Source organism: Bufo gargarizans, chromosome 2 (assembly GCF_014858855.1).
Source record: "Bufo gargarizans isolate SCDJY-AF-19 chromosome 2, ASM1485885v1, whole genome shotgun sequence".
In the NCBI taxonomy this organism is placed as follows: Eukaryota; Metazoa; Chordata; class Amphibia; order Anura; family Bufonidae; genus Bufo; species Bufo gargarizans.
This window is the reverse complement of record NC_058081.1, coordinates 153,029,861-153,057,330: the sequence shown is the minus strand read 5'-3', so window position 1 is coordinate 153,057,330 and position 27,470 is coordinate 153,029,861. Positions and strand designations below refer to the sequence as shown.

The 27,470-nt window shown below is 40.5% G+C and overlaps 1 protein-coding gene across 1 annotated transcript in view; it reads right to left on the bottom strand.

Moving 5' to 3' along the window:
- ATP8B4 (ATPase phospholipid transporting 8B4 (putative)) overlaps nucleotides 1-27,470 on the bottom strand; it is a 397,315-nt gene that overhangs the window by 306,994 nt on the left and 62,851 nt on the right. Inside the window, exon 3 of the mRNA XM_044279613.1 lies at nucleotides 19,956-20,014. Coding sequence (XP_044135548.1) covers nucleotides 19,956-20,014 — 59 coding nt within the window. The remainder of the gene's footprint in view (nucleotides 1-19,955; nucleotides 20,015-27,470) is intronic.

Sequence of the window (27,470 nt, the reverse complement as noted above, 5' to 3'; positions counted from 1 at the left end):
GAACTCATAGCCTCTGCATCACAGTGCAGAAGGAATTGTGGCTTCTCCCCGTTCGTTCTCCTCAACCCTCCTGTATATCGCCCCACTTCAGGGAGTGGGGGTCTCTGTAGCCCCAGAACATCTGATCCGGCGTCAGTGAAGGGGCCTTGGGTTGGAAGGGGGGGGGGGGGAGCAGGGCTGGAACAGCCACTCTCACCATCCTGATGTCTTTACCCTCTATCCGTTCCAGCAGGGTCGCCCCTTCAGCTACTGGCACCGCAGTGGCAGGAAGCTGGAGAGGGGCTTGGTGTGCGGGCGACCCTCGTGCTGGCGGGATGCAGGGGAGCTGGGCTGCCCTGGTCCTCCTCGTCTTCTGTGGGGGAGGCAGCAGTGTGGATGGCCGGCACTGGCGCAGCTCGACCCCGGGAGAAACAGAGAGGTCCAGACGCCTCTGTTGTCCCTGTGAAAAGTAAAACAATAAAAATAAAAAATAAAAATTTTAAAATGAAGGAGACAAAACAGCCCTGCAGAGCAGGGAGTGTCTTGTCTCCTTGGACACTAAGCAAAAACTGGTAGTCTCTCTCTCTCCAGGCTGAGGGTATAGCTGCTGGAGGAGGGGGCTTAACCGTTTTCACTTAGTGTCACGCCTCCTGGGGAGTTGAGCTATACCCAAGGTTTCCTGTGTCCCCCAAGGAATTGGGCGAGAAAAAAAAAAAAAAAAAATACAATTTATTCAATAAACAAAAATCCCATAAAAAAAATATATACTTTTAAGCTTTTCAATGAAAAAAAAAATTGCACAAAAAAATAAAAAATAAATCTCCCCCCATATGTTTGCTATTGCTGCATCCATAATGACCCGGACTACATAAATATCACATAAATCATCCCCTACGGTAAATGCCATAAAAAAATTTAATAAAAAAAAAAAAAAAGACAGAATTGCTAATTTATTCTTAATTGCTATCGAAAAAACACAACAAGCAATTAAAAAGCGCCATTTACTCCAAAATTATAGCAATGAAAAATATAAGTCGCCGCACAAAAATCAAGCCCTCACACAAATCCATAGAAAGAAACTTTTTGGGAAGCGGCAATGCAAAAACATTTTTCTTTAACCCCTTAAGGACACATGACGTATCGGTACGGCATGTTTCCCGAGTCCTTAAGGACACATGACGTACCGGTACGTCATGTGTTGTTCCGATCACTGCCGTGCGGCCGGCTGTGATCGGAACAAGGTGCCTGCTCAAATCATTGAGCAGGCACCTCGGCTAAATGCGCGGGGGGGTCCCGTGACCCCCCCATGTCCGCGATCGCAACAAACCGCAGGTCAATTCAGACCTGCGGTTTGTTGCGCTTTCTGCAGTTTCTGATCGCTGCGGTCCCTGACCGCGGCGATCAGAAACTTTAGTGTGGCGAAAATATATATTTATCACCCCCCCCCCTGCACCTCTGAATGATTTTAGCCCGGGGGGAGGTGCAGGGGGGGTGTTGCGGGCGGTGGGGGCGGTGCGGGAGGCGGGCGGTGCGGCAGGCGGGATCGCGATCCCCCGCCCGCCTCCTATTGTGTAATCGTTGGTGTACAGTGGGTATACCAGGGTGCCAGCACATTGCTGGCACCCTGGTATAAACGGCTGACATCGGTGATGCGATGTCAGCCGATTAACCCTTTCCATACAGCGGTCCGTACGGACCGCTGTATGGAAAAAGTTAACAGTAAGAGGGAGCTCCCTCCCTCTCCGATCGGGGGGCTGCAGTGCATTTGCAGCCCCCCGATGGAGAGGGAGAGAGCCCCCAGACAGCCCCCCAGAGCCCCGTCCTTACCCTTCCCCGTCTGCGCAGTTCTGACCATAACTGAGCAGACGGGGAAGGTTCCCATGGCAACAGGACGCCTGCTCAGGCGTCCTGCTGTCCATGGTGCTGAACAGATCTGTGCTGAAAGCATAGATCTGTTCAGTGTAAGTAAAATACAGTACAGAGCCCTATATAGAGTACAGTACTGTATTATACAGACATCAGACCCACGGGATCTTCAAGAACCAAGTGGGTCTGGGTCAAAAAAAAAGTGAAAAAAAGGTAAAAATCAAAAAACACATTTATCACTGATTAAAAATTAAAAAAATAAAATTCCCTACACATGTTTGGTATCGCCGCGTCCGTAACGACCTGATCTATAAAACGGTCATGTTACTTTACCCGAACGGTGAACGCCATAAAAATAAAAAATAAAAAACTATGATGAAATTGAAATTTTGTCCACCTTACTTCCCAAAAAAAGGTAATAAAAGTGATCAAAAAAGTCGCATGTACGCCAAAATTGTAACAATCAAACCGTCATCTCATCCCGAAAAAAATGAGACCCTACTTAAGATAATCGCCCAAAAACTGAAAAAACTATGGCTCTTAGACTATGGAAACACTAAAACATCATTTTTTTTGTTTCAAAAATGAAATCATTGTGTAAAACTTACATAAATAAAAAAAAAAGTATACATATTAGGTATCGCCGCGTCCGTATCGACCGGCTCTATAAAAATATCACATGACCTAACCCCTCAGGTGACCACCGTAAAAAAATAAAAATAAAAACGGTGTAAAAAAAGCCATTTTTTGTCATCTTACGTCACAAAAAGTGTAATAGCAAGCGATCAAAAAGTCATATGCACCCCAAAATAGTGCCAATCAAACCGTCATCTCATCCCGCAAAAAATGAGACCCTACTTAAGATAATCACCCAAAAACTGAAAAAACAATGGCTCTTAGACTATGGAGACACTAAAACATTTTTTTTGTTTTAAAAATGAAATCATTGTGTAAAACGTACATAAATAAAAAAAATTGTATACATATTAGGTATCGCCGCGTCCGTGACAACCTGCTCTATAAAATTACCACATGATCTAACCTGTCAGATGAATGTTGTAAATAAAAAAAATAAAAAACCCTGCCAAAAAAGCTATTTCTTGTTACCTTGCCGCACAAAAAGTGTAATATAGAGCAACCAAAAATCATATGTACCCTAAACTAGTACCAACAAAACTGCCACCCTATCCCGTAGTTTCTAAAATGGGGTCACTTTTTTGGAGTTTCTACTCTAGGGGTGCATCAGGGGGGCTTCAAATGGGACATGGTGTAAAAAAAAAAACAGTCCAGCAAAACCTGCCTTCCAAAAACCGTATGGCATTCCTTTCCTTCTGCGCCCTGCCGTGTGCCCGTACAGCGGTTTACGACCACATATGGGGTGTTTCTGTAAACTACAGAATCAGGGCCATAAATAATGAGTTTTGTTTGGCTGTTAACCCTTGCTTTGTAACTGGAAAAAAAAAATTAAAATGGAAAATCTGCCAAAAAAGTGAAATTTTTAAATTGTATCTCTATTTTCCATTAAATCTTGTGCAACACCTAAAGGGTTAACAAAGTCTGTAAAATCAGTTTTGAATACCTTGAGGGGTGTAGTTTCTTAGATGGGGTCACTTTTATGGAGTTTATAATCTGGGGGTGCATCAGGGGGCTTCAAATGGGACTTGGTGTCAAAAAACCGGTCCATAAAAATCAGCCTTCCAAAAAACAAACGGCGCACCTTTCCCTCTACGCCCCGCTGTGTGGCCGTACAGTAGTTTACGGCCACATATGGGGTGTTTCTGTAAACAGCAGAGTCAGGGCAATAAAGATACAGTCTTGTTTGGCTGTTAACCCTTGCTTTGTTAGTGGAAAAAATGGGTTAAAATGGAAAATTAGGCAAAAAAATGAAATTCTCAAATTTCATCGCCATTTGCCAATAACTCTTGTGCAACACCTAAAGGGTTAACGACGTATGTAAAATCAGTTTTGAATACCTTGAGGGGTGTAGTTTCTTAGATGGGGTCACTTTTAGGGAGTTTCTCCTCTAGGGGTGCATCAGGGGGCTTCAAATGGGACATGGTGTAAATAAACCAGTCCATAAAAATCAGCCTTCCAAAAACCAAACGGCGCTCCTTTCACTCTACACCCCGCTGTGTGGCCGTACAGTAGTTTACGGCCACATATTGGGTGTTTCTGTAAACGGCAGAGTCAGGGCAATAAAGATACCGTCTTGTTTGGCTGTTAACCCTTGCTTTGTTAGTGGAAAAAATGGGTTAAAATGAAAAATTAGACAAAAAAATAAAATTCTCAAATTTCCTCCCCATTTGCCAATAACTCTTGTGCAACACCTAAAGGGTTAACAACGTATTCAAAATCAGTTTTGAATACCTTGAGGGGTGTAGTTTCTTAGATGGGGTCACTTTTAGGGAGTTTCTCCTCTAGGGGTGCATCAGGGGGCTTCAAATGGGACATGGTGTAAATAAACCAGTCCATAAAAATCAGCCTTCCAAAAACCAAACGGCGCTCCTTTCACTCTACACCCCGCTGTGTGGCCGTACAGTAGTTTACGGCCACATATTGGGTGTTTCTGTAAACGGCAGAGTCAGGGCAATAAAGATACCGTCTTGTTTGGCTGTTAACCCTTGCTTTGTTAGTGGAAAAAATGGGTTAAAATGAAAAATTAGACAAAAAAATAAAATTCTCAAATTTCCTCCCCATTTGCCAATAACTCTTGTGCAACACCTAAAGGGTTAACAACGTATTCAAAATCAGTTTTGAATACCTTGAGGGGTGTAGTTTCTTAGATGGGGTCATTTTTGGGTGGTTTCTATTATGTAAGCCTCGCAAAGTGACTTGAGACCTGAACTGGTCCCTAAAAATTGAGTTTTTGTAAATTTCTGAAAAATTTCAAGATTTGCTTCTAAACTTCTAAGCCTTATAACATCCCCAAAAAATAAAATATCATTCCCAAAATAATTCAAACATGAAGTAGACATATGGGGAATGTAAAGTCATCCAAATTTTTGGGGGTATTACTATGTATTACAGAAGTAGAGAAACTGGAACTTTGAAATTTGCAAATTTTTCCAAATTTTTGTTAAATTTGATATTTTTTGGTGCAAAAATATAATTTTTTTGACTTCATTTTACCAGTGTCATGAAGTACAATATGTGACGAAAAAACAATCTCAGAATGGCCTGGATAAGTCAAAGCGTTTTAAAGTTATCAGCACTTAAAGTGACTCTGGTCAGATTTGCAAAAAATGGCCTGGTCCTTAAGGTGAAATAGGGCTGTGTCCTTAAGGGGTTAAAAAAAAAAAAAAAAAAAAAAAAAAAAAAAAAGTGGGGTTTATTGCAAAAAAGTTGTAGAAACATAAAATAAAATAAAAATGATATGCATCTTGTATCACTGGAATCGTACTGACCCAGAGAATAAAGATATTATTACGCAGTGGCAGTATTGCTGTTTTTCCAATCTCCCTCCCAGAATGAGTTAATAAAAGTTAATCAGAAAGCTACGTGTACACAAAAATGGCGCCATTAAAAACTACAACTTCCCCCGCAAAAAACAAGCCCTCATAAAGCTAAATAGACAAAAAAATAAAAAAAGTTATAGCTCTTTGAACGCAACGATGAAAAAAGCAACAACAAAAAAAAGCATTGGTCAGTAAGGCCCAAAACAGCCTGTCACTAAGGGGTTAAACTAGTTCAACCACAAGGAATTCTAAGAAAAGTAGTGACTTCAGTAAGGGAGGACATAACCAGTTTCTCATTCAGCTTGAGAGTTAAAGAAAGAAACAAATCTAATCACTTTATTGTACATCCCAAGAGTTAGGGAAACAGTATTTGATTCTATATATAAAAACTATATTCCAGGATATTTTTATGATCAGAACACTTCTGAATGCAGTATACAATACTGTGCTGTACACACTACCTTATTACAGTTGTGTGCACGAAGCCAAGGAGTAAACTGTGATGTAGGTGTCTTGTCATGGTTTCTTGCTGCGATTAATGCGAAACCGCGGCAAAGCACCATTGTTCTCGAAACACTGCAACCAAACTGTGGCATTTTGCTTCTGTAACCTCAGGACCACTGCCTGTGAACATACCCTAAGACATAATGCTTTAAGACTTTTTGTTCTGAATGCTGCCAAGAAATGTACTGTAGTTACTTTGACAAATCACAAAACATCCTGTGGGAGGCACTCAAGAGTCACTGAGAATTTCTCAAAACTCAAGTAAAAAATTGTGCACCGACACAGACACATAGAACGAAACGCTGATTCTATGCAAAGATGAGTAGCAGAAATAGATTTGAAATGATAAAATGTAAATCAGATTAACTTTTCATTGGAGCATTAATTTAGGAAAGAGGCTGCACACTATCATATTCATTTCAGAGAAAATTCCCACAAACAAGCAAAGTAAGGCCTCTTGCACATGAACGTTTATTTTTTTTCCCCATTTTAGGTTCCGTTTTTGCAGATTCCGTTTGCAGTCCGTATGCGGAACCATTCACTTCAATGGGTCTGCAAAAACAACAGAAGGTACTCCGTATGCATTCCGTTTCCCTTTTTCCGTATTTCAGTTCAAAGATACAACTTGCCCTATTATTGCCCACAAATCACGTTCCGTGGCTCCATTCTAGTCAATGGTTCCTCAAATAAAAAATGATAAAAAAAACTGAATACATACGTAGGTCTTTCGTATCAGTTCAGTTTTTGCGGAACCATCTATTGAAAATTTTATGCCCAGCCCAATTTTTTTATATACTTTCTGTTTAAACATTATTGTATGCTTCAGTTTCAGTTTGCGATCAGCAAAAAATGGATCACAAACGGAAACCAAACGGTAAAACGGAATGGCAAAAAAGAACAGAATGGGGGAACGGAAACACTACTAAAACGGAAAAACAGATCTGTTTAAAACGGATCGCAAAACCATACGGTCGTGTGCAAGAGGCCTAAGGCAGAGTTCACATCTCTGTTTAGCTTTCCTTTCTTCCGATCTGTCAGAAGATAAAGAATTAAAAATCGGATCAGTTATTTTGAGCATCAGTTATGATCAGTTTGCATCACTTTGTGTCAGGTCCAGCAGAGATCAGTTATTTTTTACAGAGAAAAGTACTGCATGCAGGACTTTTTCTTCTGCCAAAAATAACTCATCTGTGACAGGGATGGATCCGACATACTGTTCCCAGCCAAAACAGCCTGCCGAATCTGTTTCGCGCAAGTGTGAAAAAAGCCTAAACCTGAGCATAACTGTTGCTCAAAATAAGTCTTTATTTTTTTTTCCAGTTCTTCTGACGGATCAGAACAGAAATCTAAATGGCGATGCAAACCCAGCCTAAGCAGCCTAATGGACAACATATTGGGACACCTACACATAATACCTGGCCCTGACTTCTCCTAAAGTCAAAGTTGAGAGGGTGCAACAGTTGCAGAGAGAGCAGAGGCTCTAGGTGTAACCCCCATTGTTCCTAGAGGCTCATTTGCATATATTAAATCAAAATATTTCTCAGCAATGCTGGCTCATATGAAAATGCGAACACAGACGCCTTCGGGTGCCAAGTGCATAAGCAACAGATAAGCCAGTTTTGTAGGTACAAATCTGCTTACACATGCCCTTTAAGACTTTTCTATGTATTAACCTCTTAGTGACCACCAATACGGGGGTCACTAAGGGGCCTTAGGCAGGGCCGCCATTTTTTTTATACAGCAGCCCAATCTAAGGCCCCATTCACACATCTGCAATTTCGTTCCGCATTTCTATGGTTGTGCGGCCCGGCTCCGGAAATGCGGACCCGCACTTCCAGGTCCGCATTTCCGTTCCTGAAAAAAATAGAACATGTCCTATTCTTGTCTGCAATTGCAGACAAGAAGAGGCATATTCTATTAGTGCCGGCGATGTGTGGTCCGCAAAATGCAGAACATACATTGCGCTACGGACGTGTGAATGGACCCTAAGCGCTGCATGGGTCCACACATGAGAGCTGCTCTCCTGTTGTAACAGCCCAGACCTGCAGGAGTGCCGATCCAGGCTATTCAACCACTTCCATGCTGCAGGCAATGGCGCCCGCCGCATGTAAGCTGTGAAAAGGGAGCAGACTCCCTCTGTCCACCGTTGGCAGGCAATTGCGGTGTGCCGATGTGTCTATAGGCAGGCTGGGACCTGGTGTAGCTCTCAAGCCTGCTTTGAGTGTTCCCCAGCAGGTTGTCTCTCTCCAGCACAGCCTGCTGGGCAATGTCCGCACAGTACCGACATGAAAATGCAATGTACTATAGGGATAGCGCATTGTATTTTACACGCTATCAAAAGATTGTCTGTTATAGTTCCCATGTAGGACTATTAAGTGGTTAAAAAAAAGTAAAAAAAAAAGATTTTTTTTTTATAAAAACATTACTTTTTTTTTCATTGAAAATACGCTTTTCAATGAATAAAGTTGTAAAAATTAAATCTCCTCGTGTTCGTTATCGCTGCGTCCATAACGACCTGAACTGCATGTAAATTATTCTCTGTGATAAATGCCATAAAAAATTTTTTAAAAAAAAGCCAGTATTGCTAATTTATTCTTAGTCTCCACCGAAATTTTTTTTTTATAACAAGCAATCAAAGAGTGTTATTTACCCCAAAATGATCCCAATGAAAACTCGTCCCGGAAAAATCAGGCCCTCACACAAGTCCATAGAAATAAAAATAAAAAAAAGTTATGGACCTTGAGATGCAGTGATGCAAAAAGAGGATTTAAAAAAAAAAAAGTTGTAAAACGTAAAAATAAAAAAATTATAATAATAAATTATATATATTTGGTATTGCTGTAATCGTACTGACCAAGAGAATAAAGATATTACGTTATTGTCACGGATGGTGTTGCAGAAAACAAGAAGTAACAAATAAAGATCCGACTGACTTGATTCCAAACTAAGGAACAAAAGGTTGAGCCCTATTAAAGCCCTATAGCTCTCCCTGACTGCTCAGCCCATGCAAAGATCTCTGTGATAGAAAGTTGCATGTCTACGTACCTAGACTGAGTGACACCTGAAAACCCTATAATAGTGAGGGGACACGACCACTGTCTCCCTGCACTTAATACGGAGGGAGTCAGGGTTATCTAGAATCAAGCCAACAGGAAAACACAAATAAAGGGAAAGACTTATCTGAGAAACCAGCAGTAGCAAACTTCTAGCAGTGAGCACAATCCAGGAAGTAGTATAAACCGCAAAGTGAGGCAGTATGGGAGGGGATATAAAGGGAGGCAATCACTGCTAATAGATGACAGCTGGAAGAGGGAGAAGAGATGTCAAAGCGAAACCAAAACAAAAGAACATCATGCAGGAGGTACTGAAGAACGTCTGTGGCCGTTATTTATGCTAAAAAATTAACACCGCAAAATTAAGTAAAAACTCTGTGGAAATATTGCAGTTTTTTTTTCCATCCCCCTCCCAGAGAGAGTTAATAAAAAAGTCAATCAGAAGGTTATGTGTAACCAAAATTGGCAGCATTAACCCCTTGGCTCATTGTCACCTTCAGGACCAGGCCATTTTTTGCAAAGCTGACCAGTGTGACTTTATGTGGTGATAACTTTAAAACGCTTTGACTTATCCAGGCTATTCTGAGATTGTTTTTTCGTCATATATTGTACTTCATGACACTGGTAAAATTGAGTAAAAAAAATATATATATTTATTTATAAAAAAAAAATACCAAATTTACCAAAAATGTGGAAAAATTAGCAAATTTTTAAGTTTCAATTTCTCTACTTCTAATACATACTAATACCTCCAAAAATAGTTATTACTTTACATTCCCCATATGTCTACTTCATGTTTGGATCATTTTGGGAATGATATTTTCTTTTTTGGGGATGTTACAAGGTTTAGAAGCAAATCTTTCATAAATTGTCAAAAACCCACTTTTTAAGGACCAGTTCAGGTCTGAAGTCACTTTGTGAGGCTTACATAATAGAAACCACCTAAAAATGACCCCATTTTAGAAACTACACCACTGAAGGTATTCAAAACTGATTTTACAAACTTTGTTAACCCTTTAGAGGTGTTCCACAAGAATTATTGGAAAATAGAGATACAATTTCAAAATTTTGGCAGATTTTACAAAGCAAGGGTTAACAGCCAAACAAAACTCAATATTTATGGCCCCGATTCTGTTGTTTACAGAAACACCCCATATGTGGTCGTAAACTGCTGTACGGGCACACGGCAGGGCGCAGAAGGAAAGGAATGCCATACGGCTTTTAGAAGGCAGATTTTGCTGGACTGGTTTTTGACACCATGTCCCATTTGAAGCCCCCCTGATGCACCCCTAGAGTAGAAACTCCAAAAAAGTGACCCAATTTTAGAAACTATGGGATAGGGTGGCAGTTTTGTTGGTACTAGTTTAGGGTAAATATGATTTTTGATTGCTCTATATTACACTTTTTGTGAGGCAAGGTAACAAGAAATAGCTCAGGCACAGTTTGTTTTTGTTATTTACAATATTCATCTGACAGGTTAGATCATGTGGCATTTTTATAGAGCCGGTTGTCACGGACGCTGCGATACCCAATATGTATACTATTAATTACTGTAAGTTTTACACAATGATTTCATTTAAAAAAATAAATAAAAATTCATGTTTTAGTGTTTCCATAGTATGAGAGCCATAGTTTTTACAGTTTTTGTGCGATTATCTTGGGTAGGGTATGATGTTTGCGGGATGAGATGACGGTTAGATTGGCACTATTTTGGGGTGCATATGACTTTTTGATTGCGTGCCATTACACTTTTTGTGATGGAAGGTGACAAAAAAATTGCCTTTTTTACACTTTATTTATTTATTTTAACGATATTCACCTGAGGGGTTGGGGGGGGTGATATTTTTATAGAGCCATGTTCTTATATGTTATTACGGACGCGGCGATACCTAAAATGTATACTTTTTTATTTATGTAAGTTTTACACAATAATATCATTTTTGAAACAAAAATAAATAAATCATGTTTTAGAGTCTCCATAGTCTGAGAGCCATAGTTTTTTTCAGTTTTTGGGCAATTATCTTAGATAGGGGCTCATTTTTTGCGGGATGAGGTGACGGTTAGATTAGTACTATTTTGGTACGCCTTTTTGATTGCTTACTGTCGTACTTTTTGTGATGTAAGGTGACAAAAAAATGGTTTATTTAGCACAGTTTTTATTTTTTTACGGTGTTCACCTGAGGGGTTAAGTCATGTGATATGCCTTCCATGCTATCGGGTCCCCCTTACAGCCGCACAGGAACCCGATAGCTTCTCCGATCACCGCCGCAACCGACCCCCCTCTGTACGCCCTGTGTACCTTAAGAAGTTAAAAACTACAACTTGTTCCTCACACGGCTACATAGACGGAAAAATAAATAAAAAATGCTCTTGGAAGGAGACCATGAAAAAAAGGAAGAAAAACACCCAAACCAGGCACCAAAAAAAGGCCCAAAACAAGCTGGTCACTAAGGGGTTAAGAGACTTGTAGGATTGGTGCGGAAAACCATAAAAACAGAAAATATTCTCAAGCATTATGGATTTCACTATTCAGGCGAGATGACATGAAATAATGCAGCTCTCGATGGACACCTCAGTACCAGCTTGTTTGCTGCCTGTTTATGACAGAGACCTGCACTACCCTGAGACCAAACACATGTCACATCACATTACAACGCTATGGGGAATGAGCTGCTGCTTAGAAGACTCGCTGAGCCTCTGTAAACCCGAGAGACATCTTCCAGCTGCAAAACAATCTGCAGCTTCTGCTGGATAAAACACTATATCAATGTCACCTCAAGACACTCCTGTATTCTCCAGGAGTGAAGACGCAATTCAGTAGCTTTCATTGTTTAGAATGAGGTGCAGTTTGCCCCATTAGCAGAGGGCCGAAATATCATGTTGCACTTGGATATAAAAAATAAAAATAAATTAAAATGGAAAATCTCTGTTGTTGGGGATATGCAAATTCAATGCTTTTTGCTGTAGTCTAACAACTTGCAACTCTCAGTAAGAAATGTATATGCGGTAGGAGTACTGTGTACGGAAAAGCAGAGCCTCCACAGCAATGATCAAAATGAACCCCAACTATGTTGCCACGTCTTGGTGCCCAGGACACAGGGATCTGGTTTTGTCCCCCCCCCTCCATCCATGAACCAGTGCAGGGCAGGACCAGTCAGTAATGCGTTTTTGTGCAGATTTCAAGCTGCATATTTTTTTTTTTTTTCTGCATAGATGAGACCAGGTGCTGATTCAGTGTGAATGAGATTTTATGAAATCTCTTCCATAATTGTATTTTCTTAAAAGGAATATATATCACCTAATATGCAATTTAGGCTTTTAGTGCAAAGAAGGCGTCATAACTGCTCTTGTTGCACCCAAGCTTCGCTCCTTTCTGTGCTCGGCCCCTCGCTGGTTGCTTTGCCACTGCCTGGTCCAGCGATAGGCAGACTGCGGCTCTCCAGCTGTTGCAAAACTACAACTCCCACCATGCCCTGCTGTAGGATGAAAGCTGTAGGCAGTCTTTTCATGCCGGGAGTTGTAGTTCTGCAACAGCTGGAGAGCCGCAGTTTGCCTATCACTGGCCTGGCCCTTTCAATCAAAGCAGCCAGGAAGGGGCTGGCCACAGAAAAAAATGGAGCTTGGGTGCAATAAGAGCAATGGTGACGCCCTCATTGCACTACAGACCTAGTTTGCATATTAAGAATAAGTATCATACCTCAGGAATAGAACTTTGGATAAACAAATGAAAAACTCAGTTTTAATCAGATGAACTGCAGCTATGCGTCTGTGTGAACAGTGTGATAGGGAGGTCACTGGTGACAGATTGCCTTCAATGGAAACCTAATGGCTCCCAATACAAATCAATGAGATTAATTGAGATTCATATCTTTGATAAAGAACTGTGGCAAGAGTGTGAAGAGCTTTGAGTTCTCATCAGTTTACTTCCTCCATAAGAATAAACCATCATAATCCAATAAATTACATAAACCCCAAAAAAATAAAAAATAACCTTTAAAGTGCATGCAGAAACGGAAGCAGCAATGTTCAATGCACCGCACAAGCACGGCCATTGCTCCTTTCACTTCTAGGGGGCTAACGGAGATAGCCGAGCCAGCCCTCTTCTTTACTGTGGGCTCTGTTCTAGAGATAGATGCAGGTCCCACTTCTGGGAGTCACACCTATCAGACATTGGTGGCATATCCTAGCGAGGCGAGACAACCGCTTTAACCATATTCAATCGTCATTTACACCAGTTATCTGGAGTAAATGTTAGCGAATTTGCGATTGATGATGGCCCCACCCTCCCACTCCTCAGTATTTAGGTGCATGCATCTAAATTTAGGCACATGGGCATTTAAAAAGTCACAAAATGGGTCTGTGCAATCGTAATAAATTACCTCCATTGTGGCCAGTTACATACAGATAAAAATAGAGATCACATATTTAAGTACATTTAGCTTGGCTTTACATGGGGTTATCAAACACCCTAAAGTAGTTTTTGTCCACCAGCTGTATAAAAAACACTGAAATTAAATGGAAAGTGATCTTCAACTGAATTATTAATGGCCCTTTGCCTTTATAAGAAAGCAGTAAAGTGCATATTATCCTGTCTCACATTGCTGATACAATCTAAGAGGCCGACACTGATATTGAGCGGTCAGTAAAATTTCTATAAAGGAAAAGCAAGCATATTTTCTCTTTCAAGGTTTTCTTTATGCTGAAGACACACACAGAGGAGGTGAGCCAGGTATCAAATGTCTGCCCTGAGGGAATGGTGAGCGACCAGAGATTTCTACTGCATCCCATTACTGTCACCATCTGCTGGAGTCAGAATGATTAGGTAAGTGGAATAAAAAGGGGAAGCCCACATCGACCTCAATGCTGCAGATTAATGCTGCACCAATGTTACATCACCCCCTTTACCGGTCACAGAACAATGCAACCTATTGCTAGAATACAACCGTTTAATATTAGCAAAGTACAACATTTGCAAGTCATCCCTCCTATCAGGAAGCTCACAAGACAGTTAGTTTAGTGCTCTCATTAAGAGAAACAAAATAAGAGTATTGCAGGTTTGATTCCTTTTAATGGCTAACAGAGCTTTCGAGACATCACCAGTCTCTTCATCAGGCGTACTACAAGAATATATGAAGAAACAGCAATATATATATATATATATACACACACAATAAGAACAGAGGCATGGGGGGAATGAATGGACATTAAAAAAAATAAAACTGAACAACAAAAACAGTCTGACTGGACCCCTCCCCATGGCCGCAATACCATTTTGGAACAGTACATTGACTCCTTTAGAAATGTAGTACAGTCTACAATACTGGACAAACATATAAAAGAAACATTCAACATCAACATACAGGAAAGGAGGGCGATTCAAACCTTAAAAAACAACAAAGGAATCACCATAAAACCTGCAGATAAAGGTGGCGCTACAGTCCTTTTGAACACTTTGGACTATATAGAAGAAGCACACCGACAACTCACAGACACACAATACTAAATCAAAATGGAGGGAGACCCAACTCAGAAATATTTGAAAGAGTTGAAAAAGGTCATCAGAGCTCTTTCTGCAGGATCCACGCAACTTTTAGACTTGGTACCTGAGAATCCCAGGATTGGAGTATTCTACATGCTTCCTAAAATACACAAAGCAGGGAATACAGGGAGGCCGATCATTTCAGGTGTGGGAACCCTCACTGAAAAAAATCTCAGGTTGGATAGAGGGCAACCTCAAACCATTAGTGAGGAACACAAAAAGTTATCTACAGGACACCACTGACTTATTGAACAAACTGTCAACCATAGGTCCCCTCCCTAAAGGCACAATCTTTGCAACAATGGATGTGGAATCCTTGTATTCGAATATCCCGCACAATGATGGATTAACTGCTTGCCGAGTATACTTGGAGGCGAATGGGATCGTCTCAGAGTCTGTACTACAACTGACCAAATTCATCCTGACCCATAACTATTTCTCTTTTGACAAGGAGATATATTTACAGTGCACTGGGACCGCCATGGGCAGTAAAATGGCACTGCAATATGCAAATCTGTTCATGGCAAAACTGGAAAATGACTTTTTGGTATCCTGTATCAAAAAACCCTTGGCCTACTTCCGTTTCATTCATGACATCCTAATAATCTGTACCGACTCTGAACACGAACTGATAAAATTTCATGAACAATTCAACAAATTCCATCCCCCCATAAACCTGACCCTCAACTATTCCCACACAGAAGTCAGCTTTCTGGACACCACCATAAAACTTCAAGACAGCTCAATACAGACATCCCTGGATCGAAAACCTATTGATCGGCCTACATACCTCAAATGGGACAGCTTCCACCCCAAACATATTAAAAAGTCCATAGTCAAGCAGTCAGATATAACCGAATCTGCTCCAGCCCATTAGACAGGGATAAGCATTTACAATATCTGAAAAGGACATTTTTACACCAGGGCTATCATCCTGCTTCGATTGAAGATCAGATCACAAGAGCCACCAAGATCCCCAGAAGTCAACTTCTCCAATACAATGAAAAGAAACAGAACCAGCGCATACCTCTGGTTGTGACCTACAACCCACAACTAGTGGTACTGAGGAAAACTGCCAAAAAACTACATCATGTCCTACGTAAGGATGAACAACTAAAAACAATCTTCCCAGACCCCCTCCCCCTACTAGCTTACCGACAACCTCCAAATCTAAGGAACATTCTGATCAGATCAAGTTCAAAGCCATGTACCACAGAAAAAGGAACCCATCCCTGTAATATAAGAAGATGCTAAACTTGTTCCCATATAAAGACAACAGATAAGATCCGGATCCCCAACACACAGCAGGAATATAGGATCCCTGGGACATTCACGTGTTCTACATCTAATGTTGTTTATCTGATTCTCTGCACTAAATGTCCTGTTAGAGGCCTCTACGTTGGAGAAACAGGACAGAGACTCAATGCAAGGATCAGGTCCCACCGCCACACAATTAAAGAGAAGAAGCTACACTTTCCTGTGGCTAAGCATTTCTGTAGCCCAGGACACAATGTAGAACACATGAAAGTTCTCATATTAAAAGGTAACTTCAAATCCCAAAAATCTAGAAGAATTTGGGAATACAAATTTATAACACTGCTTGACACTTTGAATACTGGACTGAATTTGTCCCTGGGATTTATGACACACTACAAGATCTAAAGAGTCTTCTATAGACATAGTTTCACCAGGTCTCAGAGATGACATCAATTTAGAGACCATAAAACTTTAACACCCCTTATCTGTAAGATAATTAAGGACTCATTCTCAAGATCTTTAATATGTTGTTCTGTTTTTTTTTCAAATGTCCATTCATTCCCCCCATGCCTCTGTTACTCTTATTTTGTTTCTATTAGGGCTCATTCAGACGGCCGTATGCTGTCCGCAAAAATACTGAATGCTATCCGTTTTTTTGCGGATCCGCAAAAAAACTGATAGCATTCAGTATTTTTGCTGACCCATAGACTTCAATAGGGCCATGTCCTGATTTTCACGGACAAGTATAGGACATGTTTCATTTATTTTGCGGAACCTTGGAATAAAAAAGGGCCCCATAGAAGTGAATAGGTCAGCATCTAATCCGCATTTTTGCGGATAGCATACGGCCGTCTGAATGAGCCCTTAATGAGAGCACTAAACTATTTTTCTATTGGCTAACACGGTACCAGACTTTTTCCTTTTGCACACAAGACAGGAATTCTTCTTTTACGGTAGCAGCTTTTAGAAAACATTTATATATTTTTATTGCATTTTTATCCAAAAATGCTGTGGCCAAACAAAGTATAAAATGTATTTTTTGTAGTGTTTTTCTTCACTTTTTGTGTTTTTGTTTTTTTTGCAGTCAGTGGAATTTTATTGAAAAAGCAGCCTGATCTAGGTGTGACACCCCTGGAGACATCAGTTGCGTCTGGCCATCCCCCTGCAGCAGCTACGCTACTCTAGTATTAGGCCTCATTTACGTTTTTCGCGGACGTGTGCTGTCTGCATTTTCCATGGACAGCACACGTATGCATTGATTTTAATGTGTCTGCTCACATATCAGTATTTTTTTTTACTGACTGTGGGTCAGTGGAAAAATAACAGAGACATGCACTACATTGGTACATGGAGCAGACCAAATACGGCCACTGAAGTCTATGGTTCTGTGAAAAGTCACTGACACAACAAGGATGGCATCCGTGTTTGGTCCCTTTATCACAGACCATTGGATGGAGATGAGCTGGAAATTAATTTTCATATGAGCAGTGTTGATAGAATACAGATGACTCAGAGGGCAGAAAACAGACACACAGACCATCTTCGGGGACATTTCTAAGGATGAAACGCAGATGAAATGTGACAAGGAAATGTGAACAAGGCCTTAGGCCAATTTCAACCAGTCAGTGTTTGGTCAATGATTTTCATCAGGAAATGTGAGGAAAAAACAGGTTCAAAGCTTTCCATTAGGCCCTTTTCACACGAGAATGACGGATTAGATCAGGGTGCGTTCAGTGAAACTCGCACCATTTTGTAAGCAAGTTCAGTCAGTTTTGTCTGCGATTGCTTTCAGTTGTTCAGTTTTTTCCACGCGAGTGCAATGCATTTTTCACGTGCATGATAAAAAAAACGGAAGATTTACAAACAACATCTCCTAGCAACCATCAGTGAAAAACGCATTGCATCCAGAAGCAAGTACGGATGCAATGTGTTTTTCATGAAGCCCTATTCACTTCTATGGGGCCAGAGCTACGTGAAAAACGCAGAATATAGAACATGCTGCGATTCTCACGCAGAACTGATACCTATTGAAATTAATGGGTCATGATTCAGTGCGGGGGCTATGCATTCACATCACGCATTGCACCCGCGCGGAAAATTCACTCGTGTGAAAGGGGCCTTACACTTTATCCCTGTGATGGCTTCACTCCTGGTTTTGGCTCACAATAACTAATTGAAATCACTGATCAAACACTGACGTGTTCACATAGATCACGGATGTGGACCCATTCACTTGAAAAAATAAAACATGTTTTTTACTTTGCGGACGGATCACGGAACGGCTGTGTGCATTAGGCCTTATAGTGATCCTGCCCTCTGCCGGCTGAGAAGCCATCTTTCCAAAAAAAGTGGTCACCTATTATGTGGGGCCAACGGCCAGTATGAGAACTGCAGTCTCAAGATTTTTCAATACAGAAAGTGACAAAAAAAATTCCCTTTAATTCTTGGGCTACTTTCACAATAGCGTTTTTTTGCGGATTCCGTCACGAATCTGCAAAAACGCTTCCGTTACAATAATACAACCGCATGCATCCGTCATGAACTGATTCGGTTGTATTATGTCTTCTGTATTATGTCTTCTATAGCCATGACGGATCCATCTTGAACACCATTGAAAGTCAATGGGGGACGGATCCGTTTTCTATTGTGCCAGAGAAAACGGATCCGTCCCCATTGACTTACATTGGGTGCCAGGACGGATACGTTTGGCTCCGCTTTGTCAGGCGGACAGCAAAACGCTTCACAGTTAGAAGAGCAACGAGGCTACAGAAGAACTCACACCGTTATAAAATTTACTGGGTTTCATTAATTAACTGTCAAGTTACACAGTGACATAAAATAAAGGAAAATAATGTACAATAGGGATATTACAATATTTTATGTGCCATGGTTCACTTTTCAAGGCAACAAGAGTCATCATTGATTAGAGAAGATCCGCAGGCAAAAAGTACATCATGACATCCAATTCAACCAGATAGGGGGTGATTAACTATCTACACAGTATGTGCCCCTTTTTATTGAGCACTTGTCTTTAGTGTTGCACCAGGTATCGAATTATCGATACCCAATCGATACTTTTGTACCGATATTGATTCGATACCGGGATTTGCCATTTACAGATAATAGAGTGTGCTACTGCACAGCCTAGTATAAGAGAACATGGAGCGCGCTGCTCTCAGAACGCGCCATGTTCCCTCTGCAGCAGCACAGTGGAGAAGGATGCAGTCTCTCACTCCCCCCTGTGCTGCCGCCACTAATGAGAAGAGAGAGGGGCGGAGGAGGGGAGGGACTGTGGCCACTGCGCCACCAATGATGATAACTAAACCATTAATACAAAAACAGGAGACCGGTGCCGGCGGCAGAAACACAAAGCCAGCACCCGACCTCTATGACAGGGTGCTGCGATCAGTGGCAGTTAACCCCTCAGGGTTAAAAAATAATAGGCTAGGACTGTTCGATTATGGGCCATAAAATGCGGAAGGGACACAGCTTTTTTTGCGTGGTATCGAATGGTATCGAGTATCGCAATACTTTTTTATGGTATCGAAATCGAATCAACATTTTGGTATCGTAAGAACCCTACTTGTCTTATGACAGCTGTTCCTTATTCTGGTATTCCAACCCCAGAACCATCTCCTAAAACCTCCTAACCATGCCATTTAGTCACTTGAGAATATGTAAGTTTACTAACATTTAAAGGGAACATGTCACATTGAACATGGTGTGTGAGCTGAAGGCAGCTTGTCATAGAGCAGGGTGAGCTGAGCAGATTGATGTAAAGTTTTATGGGAGAAAATTCAGTTAAACTTGTCATTTATACATTTATATCTGTTCTCATTCTGGTCTTTGAAGTCCAGGAGGTGGTCCTATCAGTGACTGACCGCCTTCCCTCTATGACTGTGTATACATAGATAGCTGTCAATCACTGATAGGACTGTCTCCTCTATTTCACAACCCAGAATGAAACATATGCAAAAATTCATTTAGAATCATTTGAACTGAGGTCCAGCTGCCAGGAGATGTACTGAGTGCAGCACAAGACATTCCTCCTGAAGTTACCACAGCTCAGCCAGTGATTTCCGTTGAATGATACTGGGAGGGAACTCAGACTGGAAGGGTAAGAAAAAGCCCCAGATGGTTGCCCAAAAGAAAAACTGCAAAAACATTTAACCTAGGAGGTGGTGAAGACGGGAAACATACACTGTAAACACCAGAAAGCATGCATAATCATTTTCAGGCAATGTTTCTTCTGTAATGAATTCATTTTTACAGGCACACTGAATGGCAACAAATAATACTCACTGCATAATTAAACTTTTCATTGTAATCACGATCGTTGGCTTTCACTCGTCGTTCCTCCTCTATAAAAGAAAAACAGTTGTAAACCGTTACCACCTACAGAAAATAATAGCCATGATTAGAAAGTAAACCACAGGTCTGGACCACACAGCAGCGGCAGCCGCCTGGGCTTCGAAAGTGCCAGCATTTCACATGTCACCACCTGACTGCCAGATTCTGTACCTTGTATTTTTATAATCCGCTTTCATGCATTGGTTCAATTACTTGTAAGTATTCTGGTTTAAGGCTTGAAATACCTTAAAATAATTTAATAAGCAAATGTCATCTGCACAACATGTTAAAGCGATGTGAAAACAGCGCAGCTTTTTCCAGGATTAGAAAAACATGGCTGCACATTACTGAACATAGACATCAATTGTAAATAACTCACAACGTGGGTATGCGTACTAGGCCTGTATACCAAGTATCAACACCAAAAGAAAAAAAAAAAAGCACAGCACGACTAACAATATATATAAACTTTATTATGGTTCCCGGGGGGGGGAATCCAGTAAAATGCAATGACAAATACAGAACAATGGCAGATAACACACAGGGGGGAGGGATCACAAATATACAAGGTATAGCATAGAAAAAATATGCTGGATAGGGCCAGAGAGGTACTAGCTAATAAATAAATACCCCAATGGGGGACATATATAAGTGACCTCACCAACCATGAACAAGATATTGGAGCCAAATTCAGTACATACTTATTAAAGTGCAAAGTGCATGAAATACAATGTACATGGACAATAAATTGTAATATACTAAATAAATAATGCCATAAATACCAGAATAATGATCCAATGAGCACCAACGTTTCGCATAAGCTTCCTCAGGGGAGATGTATACGCGAAACGTGCGTTGGTGCTCATTGGATCATTATTCTGGTATTTATGGCATTATTTATCTAGTATATTACAATTTATTGTCCATGTACATTGTATTTCACGCACTTTGCACTTTAATAAGTATGTACTAAATTTGGCTCCAATATCTTGTTCATGGTTGGCGAGGTCACTTATATATGTCCTCCATTGGGGTATTTATTTATTATCTAGTACCTCTCTGGCCCTATCCAACATATTTTTTCTATGCTATACCTTGTATATTTGTGATCCCTCCACCCTGAGTGTTATCCACCATTGCTCTGTATTATTTGTCATTGCATTTTATTGGATTTTCCCCTCCGGGAACCATAATAAAGTTTATATATATATATATTGTTAGTCGTGCTGTGCTTGTTTTCTCTTTTGGTGTTGACATTACTGAACATGTCGTGTTCTTGTCCATTTTGTGGACCAGACAGGCATTTCTATGACAGGGAGTGAGTATAATACAGTACCAGCAAAATGATCAAAAGATCAAGATCTAGAGCAAAAGGTCTGACAAATCTCATGCACAATTAGCTTTTTTTTCCATCAGTGTGGAAGCTGACCTACTGTGCCGATTCTGAAATCCATGGCATGGCAACTGTTTGTGCAGAGTAGACTGGTAGGGTGGTTTACATAAACAGAAAATCCACAATAAAAACTGCATAAAAATCGAAAAAAAACAAAAAAAAACACAAAACCCTGAAATAGTGCAGATTTGTGTGAGATTTTTAACGCGGTTTTGGAGCAGATTTCATGCAGTTTGTCTAGACACAAATCGGCCTTGTGTGCATTTACCCTACGGTATATCCATAAGGGACGTAAATTGCAGAGGAAAAAAAAAATCTGTTGCAAGTCCAGAGTAAAACCTGAAACGAATCTGCTGCAAAATCTGTGGATTTCTCTTGCTGCAGATTTCACCCTCTGCATTGCAAAAGGAAATCCACAGCATATACTGACATGCTGCGGTCAATGTCCGATGCAGAGGTTTTCCACAATGTAAGGCCTCTTTCACACTACAGTATGTTGAATTCAGTGTTTTGCGTTCCGTTTTTCACGGATCCGTTGTTCCGTTTTTTGCTTCCGTTGTGGTTCCGTTTCCGTTCCGTTGTTCCGTTCCGTTTTTCCGTATGGCATATACAGTATACAGTAATTACATAGAAAAAATTGGGCTGGGCATAACATTTTCAATTGATGGTTCCGCAAAAAACGGAACGGATACGGAAGACATACGGATGCATTTCCGTATGTGTTCCGTTTTTTTTTGCGGACCCATTGACTTGAATGGAGCCACGGACTGTGATTTGCGGCCAAATATAGGACATGTTCTATCTTTTCAACGGAACGGAAAAACGGAAATACGGAAACGGAATGCATACGGAACACATTCCGTTTTTTTGCGGAACCATTGAAATGAATGGTTCCGTATACGGACCGTATACGGAACGCAAAAAACGGACCGCAAAACGGAAAAAAAAAACGGTAGTGTGAAAGAGGCCTAAAGATGAGATTTGGCAAAATCTCATCTACTTTGCTGGTACTTTAATACGCTGATGATTTTCCCCCCACATTACCATTAAGTCAATCCGCAGCATACTTGCCTTGTGTGAACATACCCTTTATATCAGTGCCAAGTTAAGTACCGGTATGTACTAATCCCAGAGGACAAACTGCATAAAATGATAACTTCAGCAATCGTTACTGCTGCAACTATAAGCAGTGAGGACAAAGATGTCACATTATGTCACTTTCTGCTCTACATACAGTTGTAAGCTATACACAAGAAAACAAGAGGACAGACTGGCTTTATATACTATATAATAAAAATATGTAGATTGTAAGCCCTCACGGGCAGGGCCCTCTCCTTCTGTACCAGTCTGTAACTCGTCTTGTTCATGCTTCATGCAATTGTCTGTATTATGTATGTATACCCCTTATCCTATGTACAGTGCCATGAAATGAATGGTGCTTTAATAATAAATCATAATCATAATATATAGAATACATAAAGCAAAACTACATAGCACTGACTGGTGCTCATGTTCGGTTCTGCACCCTGAGCCAGTCACACAAGGCAGCTGCTCAGTTTCCCCTATTAGCATAAGTGGGAATCAATGCCAAGGCTTCATAAAGCTGTAATTGACCAGAAAAGGACAGCACAAGATGTACAGGGCATGCAGAACAAGGCAGCAACAGTTATAACACACACGGTACACACTGAAGTGGTCCTCAAGCTGCAAAGACTGGTTCCATATCATTAATTCTAAAAAAATAAAAAATAAATATAAAAAAATTCCTACCCTGTTTTCATACATGAAATGCAGCAGCAACGTCGGTTACGGGTGTTAAACCTGTCATAAGACGCACAAAGCTACCTTTGGTCAACTGAATTTACAGCATACAAAGAAAAAGAAAAAAGACAGTAAGCGTATAGGAAAAAACCTTATAAAACTTCTGACCTTGAAGTAGATCAATTGCTGCTTTTATTTTTTATTTTTTTTGCTAATTCACGGACAACCTATTAGTTTTTATTGATATCATCTGTGTGTGTAATGTTACAGGGATTAGCCCCACAGGATAAGTAATACATATTGGATTGATCTCAAGGAGGAGTGTTCCCCCTCTTTGAATTCACTTATATGGGGAATCATTTAGAAAGGAGACTTACCCTAAGTTCACACCTGAGCATTTTACAGCGCGTTCAAACGCGCTGTAAAACGCTCAACACATGAAAAGCAATGCTTCCCTATGGGAATGGTTCTCACCTGGGCGTTTTACAGCGCGTACGATCGCGCTGTAAAACGCCCGACGCTCAAACAAGTACTTGAGCTTCTTTGGGGCGTTTTGACGCGCGTTTGTGGCCATAGGACACTGCAGTCAATGACACAAACGCGCGTTTACTATTACAAAAAACGCGCATCAAAAACGCGCGTCTGACGCGCATTTGGGAAACGCTCAGGTGTGAAAGCAGGGTTAGGGATTATTCCTTCTTGATATCATGTTTGCCCAGCAGCCCACCACATGATACAATATTTTCTATCTATCCTGTGAATACAGGATAAATCATTATTGTGGGATAACCCCATGAACAGCATTTTACAATGAATAGTCTGACAAAGGCATCGCTAGGAAGAAGAGATGATTATAAGGCCTCTTTCACACGACCGTTTATTTTTCCCCGTTTACAGGCCGTTTTTTGCGTTCCGTATACGGAACCATTAATTTCAATGGTTCTGCAAAAAAAAATTAAAAATAATGGCATGTACTCCGTATGCATTCCGTTTCCGGATTTCCGTTTGGTTGAAAGATAGAACATGTCCTATTATTGCCCATAAATCACATTCCGTGGCTCCATTCAAGTCAATGGGTCCGCAAAAAACTAAAACAGAATACATCTGGAAATGCATCCATATGTCTTCTGTATCCGTTCCGTTTTTGCGGAACCATCTATTGAAAATTTTATGCCCAGCCCAATTTTTTCTATATAATTACTGTATATGACATACAGAAAAACGGAACAGAAACACAACGGAAACCAATAACGGAACAACGGATCCGTGAAAAACAGACCGCAAAACACTGAAAAAGCCATGCAGTCGTGTGAAAGAGGCCTAAAAAAGCATGGTACTGAGGAGTGAAACCTAAAGAAATATGGGAAAAAGTATACTTCTCTTTTATGTAACAAGAGTAAAAATATAATTTAAAAAACTGCACTGAAATGCAGAGTGTGAACTGGGCCTCTTGTATGTTTTTTTTTATTGTGCAGTGGAGAAAAACTCCAGTGTCTAAATGTAAGTGAACAGAAACATTTGGGCTGAAAACTGCACGTTTTTACAGGCTTTTAAGACCTAACAAAAATGTGCAGTTAGGAACAAAGAGCTCTTTTCGTTCTGACAAACTCTGTTGCAAAGATTCTTGTAAAACTGAAAATTCAGTTTCCTCAATCTCTTCTGAGTACTTATCAAATCTGTTACGCCAGTTTTGTGTTGTAAAAATGTGGCAAGCAATGTCACATGGGACATTTTGTGTAAAAATTTCACACATTTTGCGACTTTTGATGACCTGTTCCTATCTCTACACTTTCAGAAGTGGAGAGAAAAGTGAGTAAGGTTTTGCCAGTACTTATCTCTGAAAATCATAGATGCCATGAGAAGAGTATCAAAAATCTATCACTGCGTACTAGAAACAGGTCTCTAAAGGTTAACTTTTACTTATTAATAAATATAAAAGTAAATTCAGCCCAAAAGAAAACAAATATACAAAACAAAAAATAAATCAGTATTACTTCTCAAGAGCTTTTTGAAAAACACTGATACATGCAGATATCTTGCTATTAATCATTGTGTATCCGATAGTATGATGATCCAGAGATAAAGAAGTCAATTATAACTTGGGTTACTGTCACGCTAGCGTTTCTATTTTCCAGTATTGAGATCCATTACAGGGTCTCAAGACCGGAAAAAAGCGTTTCCGTTTTGTCCCCATTTATTGTCAACGGGGACAAAACGTAACTGAACAGAACGGAATGCTCCAAAATGCATTCTGTTCCGTTTGGTTGCGTTCTCATAGAGGAGAGCAAACCGCAGCATGCTGCGGTTTTCTTTCCGTCATGGGATGCAGAGCAAAGCTGATCCGTCATGACCCACAATGAAAGTCAATGGGGACGGATCAGTTTTCTCTGACACAATAGAAAACTGATCCGTCCCCCATTGACTTTCAATGGAGTTCATGACGGATCTGTCTTGGCAATGTTAAAGATAATAGAAACGGATCCGTTTATAACGGATGCAGATGGTTGTATTATTAGTAACGGAAGCGTTTTTGCTGAACCACGTCAGATTTAGTAAAAACGCTAGTGTGAAAGTAGCCTTACAGTTTGATGATGTCAGGTAAACAATGAGGATTAGCAACAGTGAGGCCAGTACTGGGAGGAAGAAAGATCCCTATTTGGTCCCTAGGGCTACTCCTGCCTAAAAGAGGAGCACCCACCCCAAAAAGGGAGACCCCACTTATCGGTGGCTAAACCCTCACTTATCACCTGTAAAGCCCTGAAGATGAGGAATTAGCTCCCTTAATGTAGATCTATCCCGACGCGTTTCACCAATATTCTGATACGCTCGGTTCATCAGGGGACCATTATGTGATATGTAAAGGAGAAGATGTCAGCATCCTGACAGTGTAAGGAGCGATCAGTGTGTCAGTGTTTATTAAAAAGCTCATGAACATGTAAGAAGTAACACTGATTTATCTTTTGTCACATATATTTGTTTTCTTTTGGGATGAATTTCCTTTTATATTTATTAATGAGTAAAAGTTAATATTTTAAAAGGTTTTGCCAGTACTTTTAAGTCACATTTATGAAGTGCGAAATTTTACGTCATGGCAAAAGTCACAGCCAGACAACTCCACACCAGGTAACCCCTCAAGCGTATTTTCACTGAAATACGTTCAACAATATCACTTGTGCCAAATTTATTAAAACTGTGTGCCAAATTCATAAAATTGTCGCAACTTAGCTCAGCAACTCCAAGTCTTGAAATGAACTTGAAATACACCTACAATGATGAATTTTCCACTTTATTCCTTCTGTGAATTCCGGAGGTAGGAGACGGGAGATAAAGGCGCTAAAGATGTATAACAGGCAATATTTCTTCCTGTTCACATGAAGCAGAAAAATACCCATGGGATTAATAAACGAACTGCGGATTTGAATACCCATTCATTATTTATGCAGATTCCGCATAGAAATGTTAAGGATTAGCTCCAGTAAAATACATTTACTGTGGGACTTGCGACTATTTTAGTCGTAAAATAGTCGCAAATACCCTTAATTAACCTACCATGCGACAATATTTAGTCGCGTGGCCGGTTTCGCGCTGTGTCTGCTAGTTGTGCGTGATGAGAACAGGGGTGTGTAAGGGGCCACAAGGTAGTTTTTATGCCACAAGGACTACCACAGAGTATAACGGCAGCGCAAGAGGGAAACAAGCGTAAAAAGACGGTCTTAGTAAATTTGCCGCAATAAGGCGATTCCACATGCAGAATTGTGGCACATTGTCGGAACATTCAGTTTCAGCATCACACTACCTGAAAAATCTATGTCATCCTGTGGCAAATCCAACACACATGAACAAAGGATGCAGCTACACTGCCACACAGAGTAGTACATGGTTTGTGCCATCGCCATGACCGCAATGCTTTCTTATTCAAGATATGGGTGACCATGAGACCTTTGGAAGAAATCAAACCAGAAATTTTCCTACAGGGTAACTATGTGCGCAACCAAATGCTGCAGTGTAGCGTCTAAATCTAATCATAACAATTCTACAGATTAGACTACAATTGTGTACAAATTGCTGTAAAATTGGGATTGCAGCATGACTCATTTGCTTCCCACTGAAAAAATACTGCAAGAGATTGTGCAACTTCTGAAACATATCCCAGTGTCAGAACAAGGTCACTTCAGCAACTGAAGTTGTGTCATAACCTTAATTTTACTGAAAGTAGTTGTTACCAGTTAGCCTCAAACTTAGGCCTCATGCACACGACCATTCCATTTTTTGCGGTCTGCAAACCGCGGATCCGCAAAAAACGGAAGCCGCCC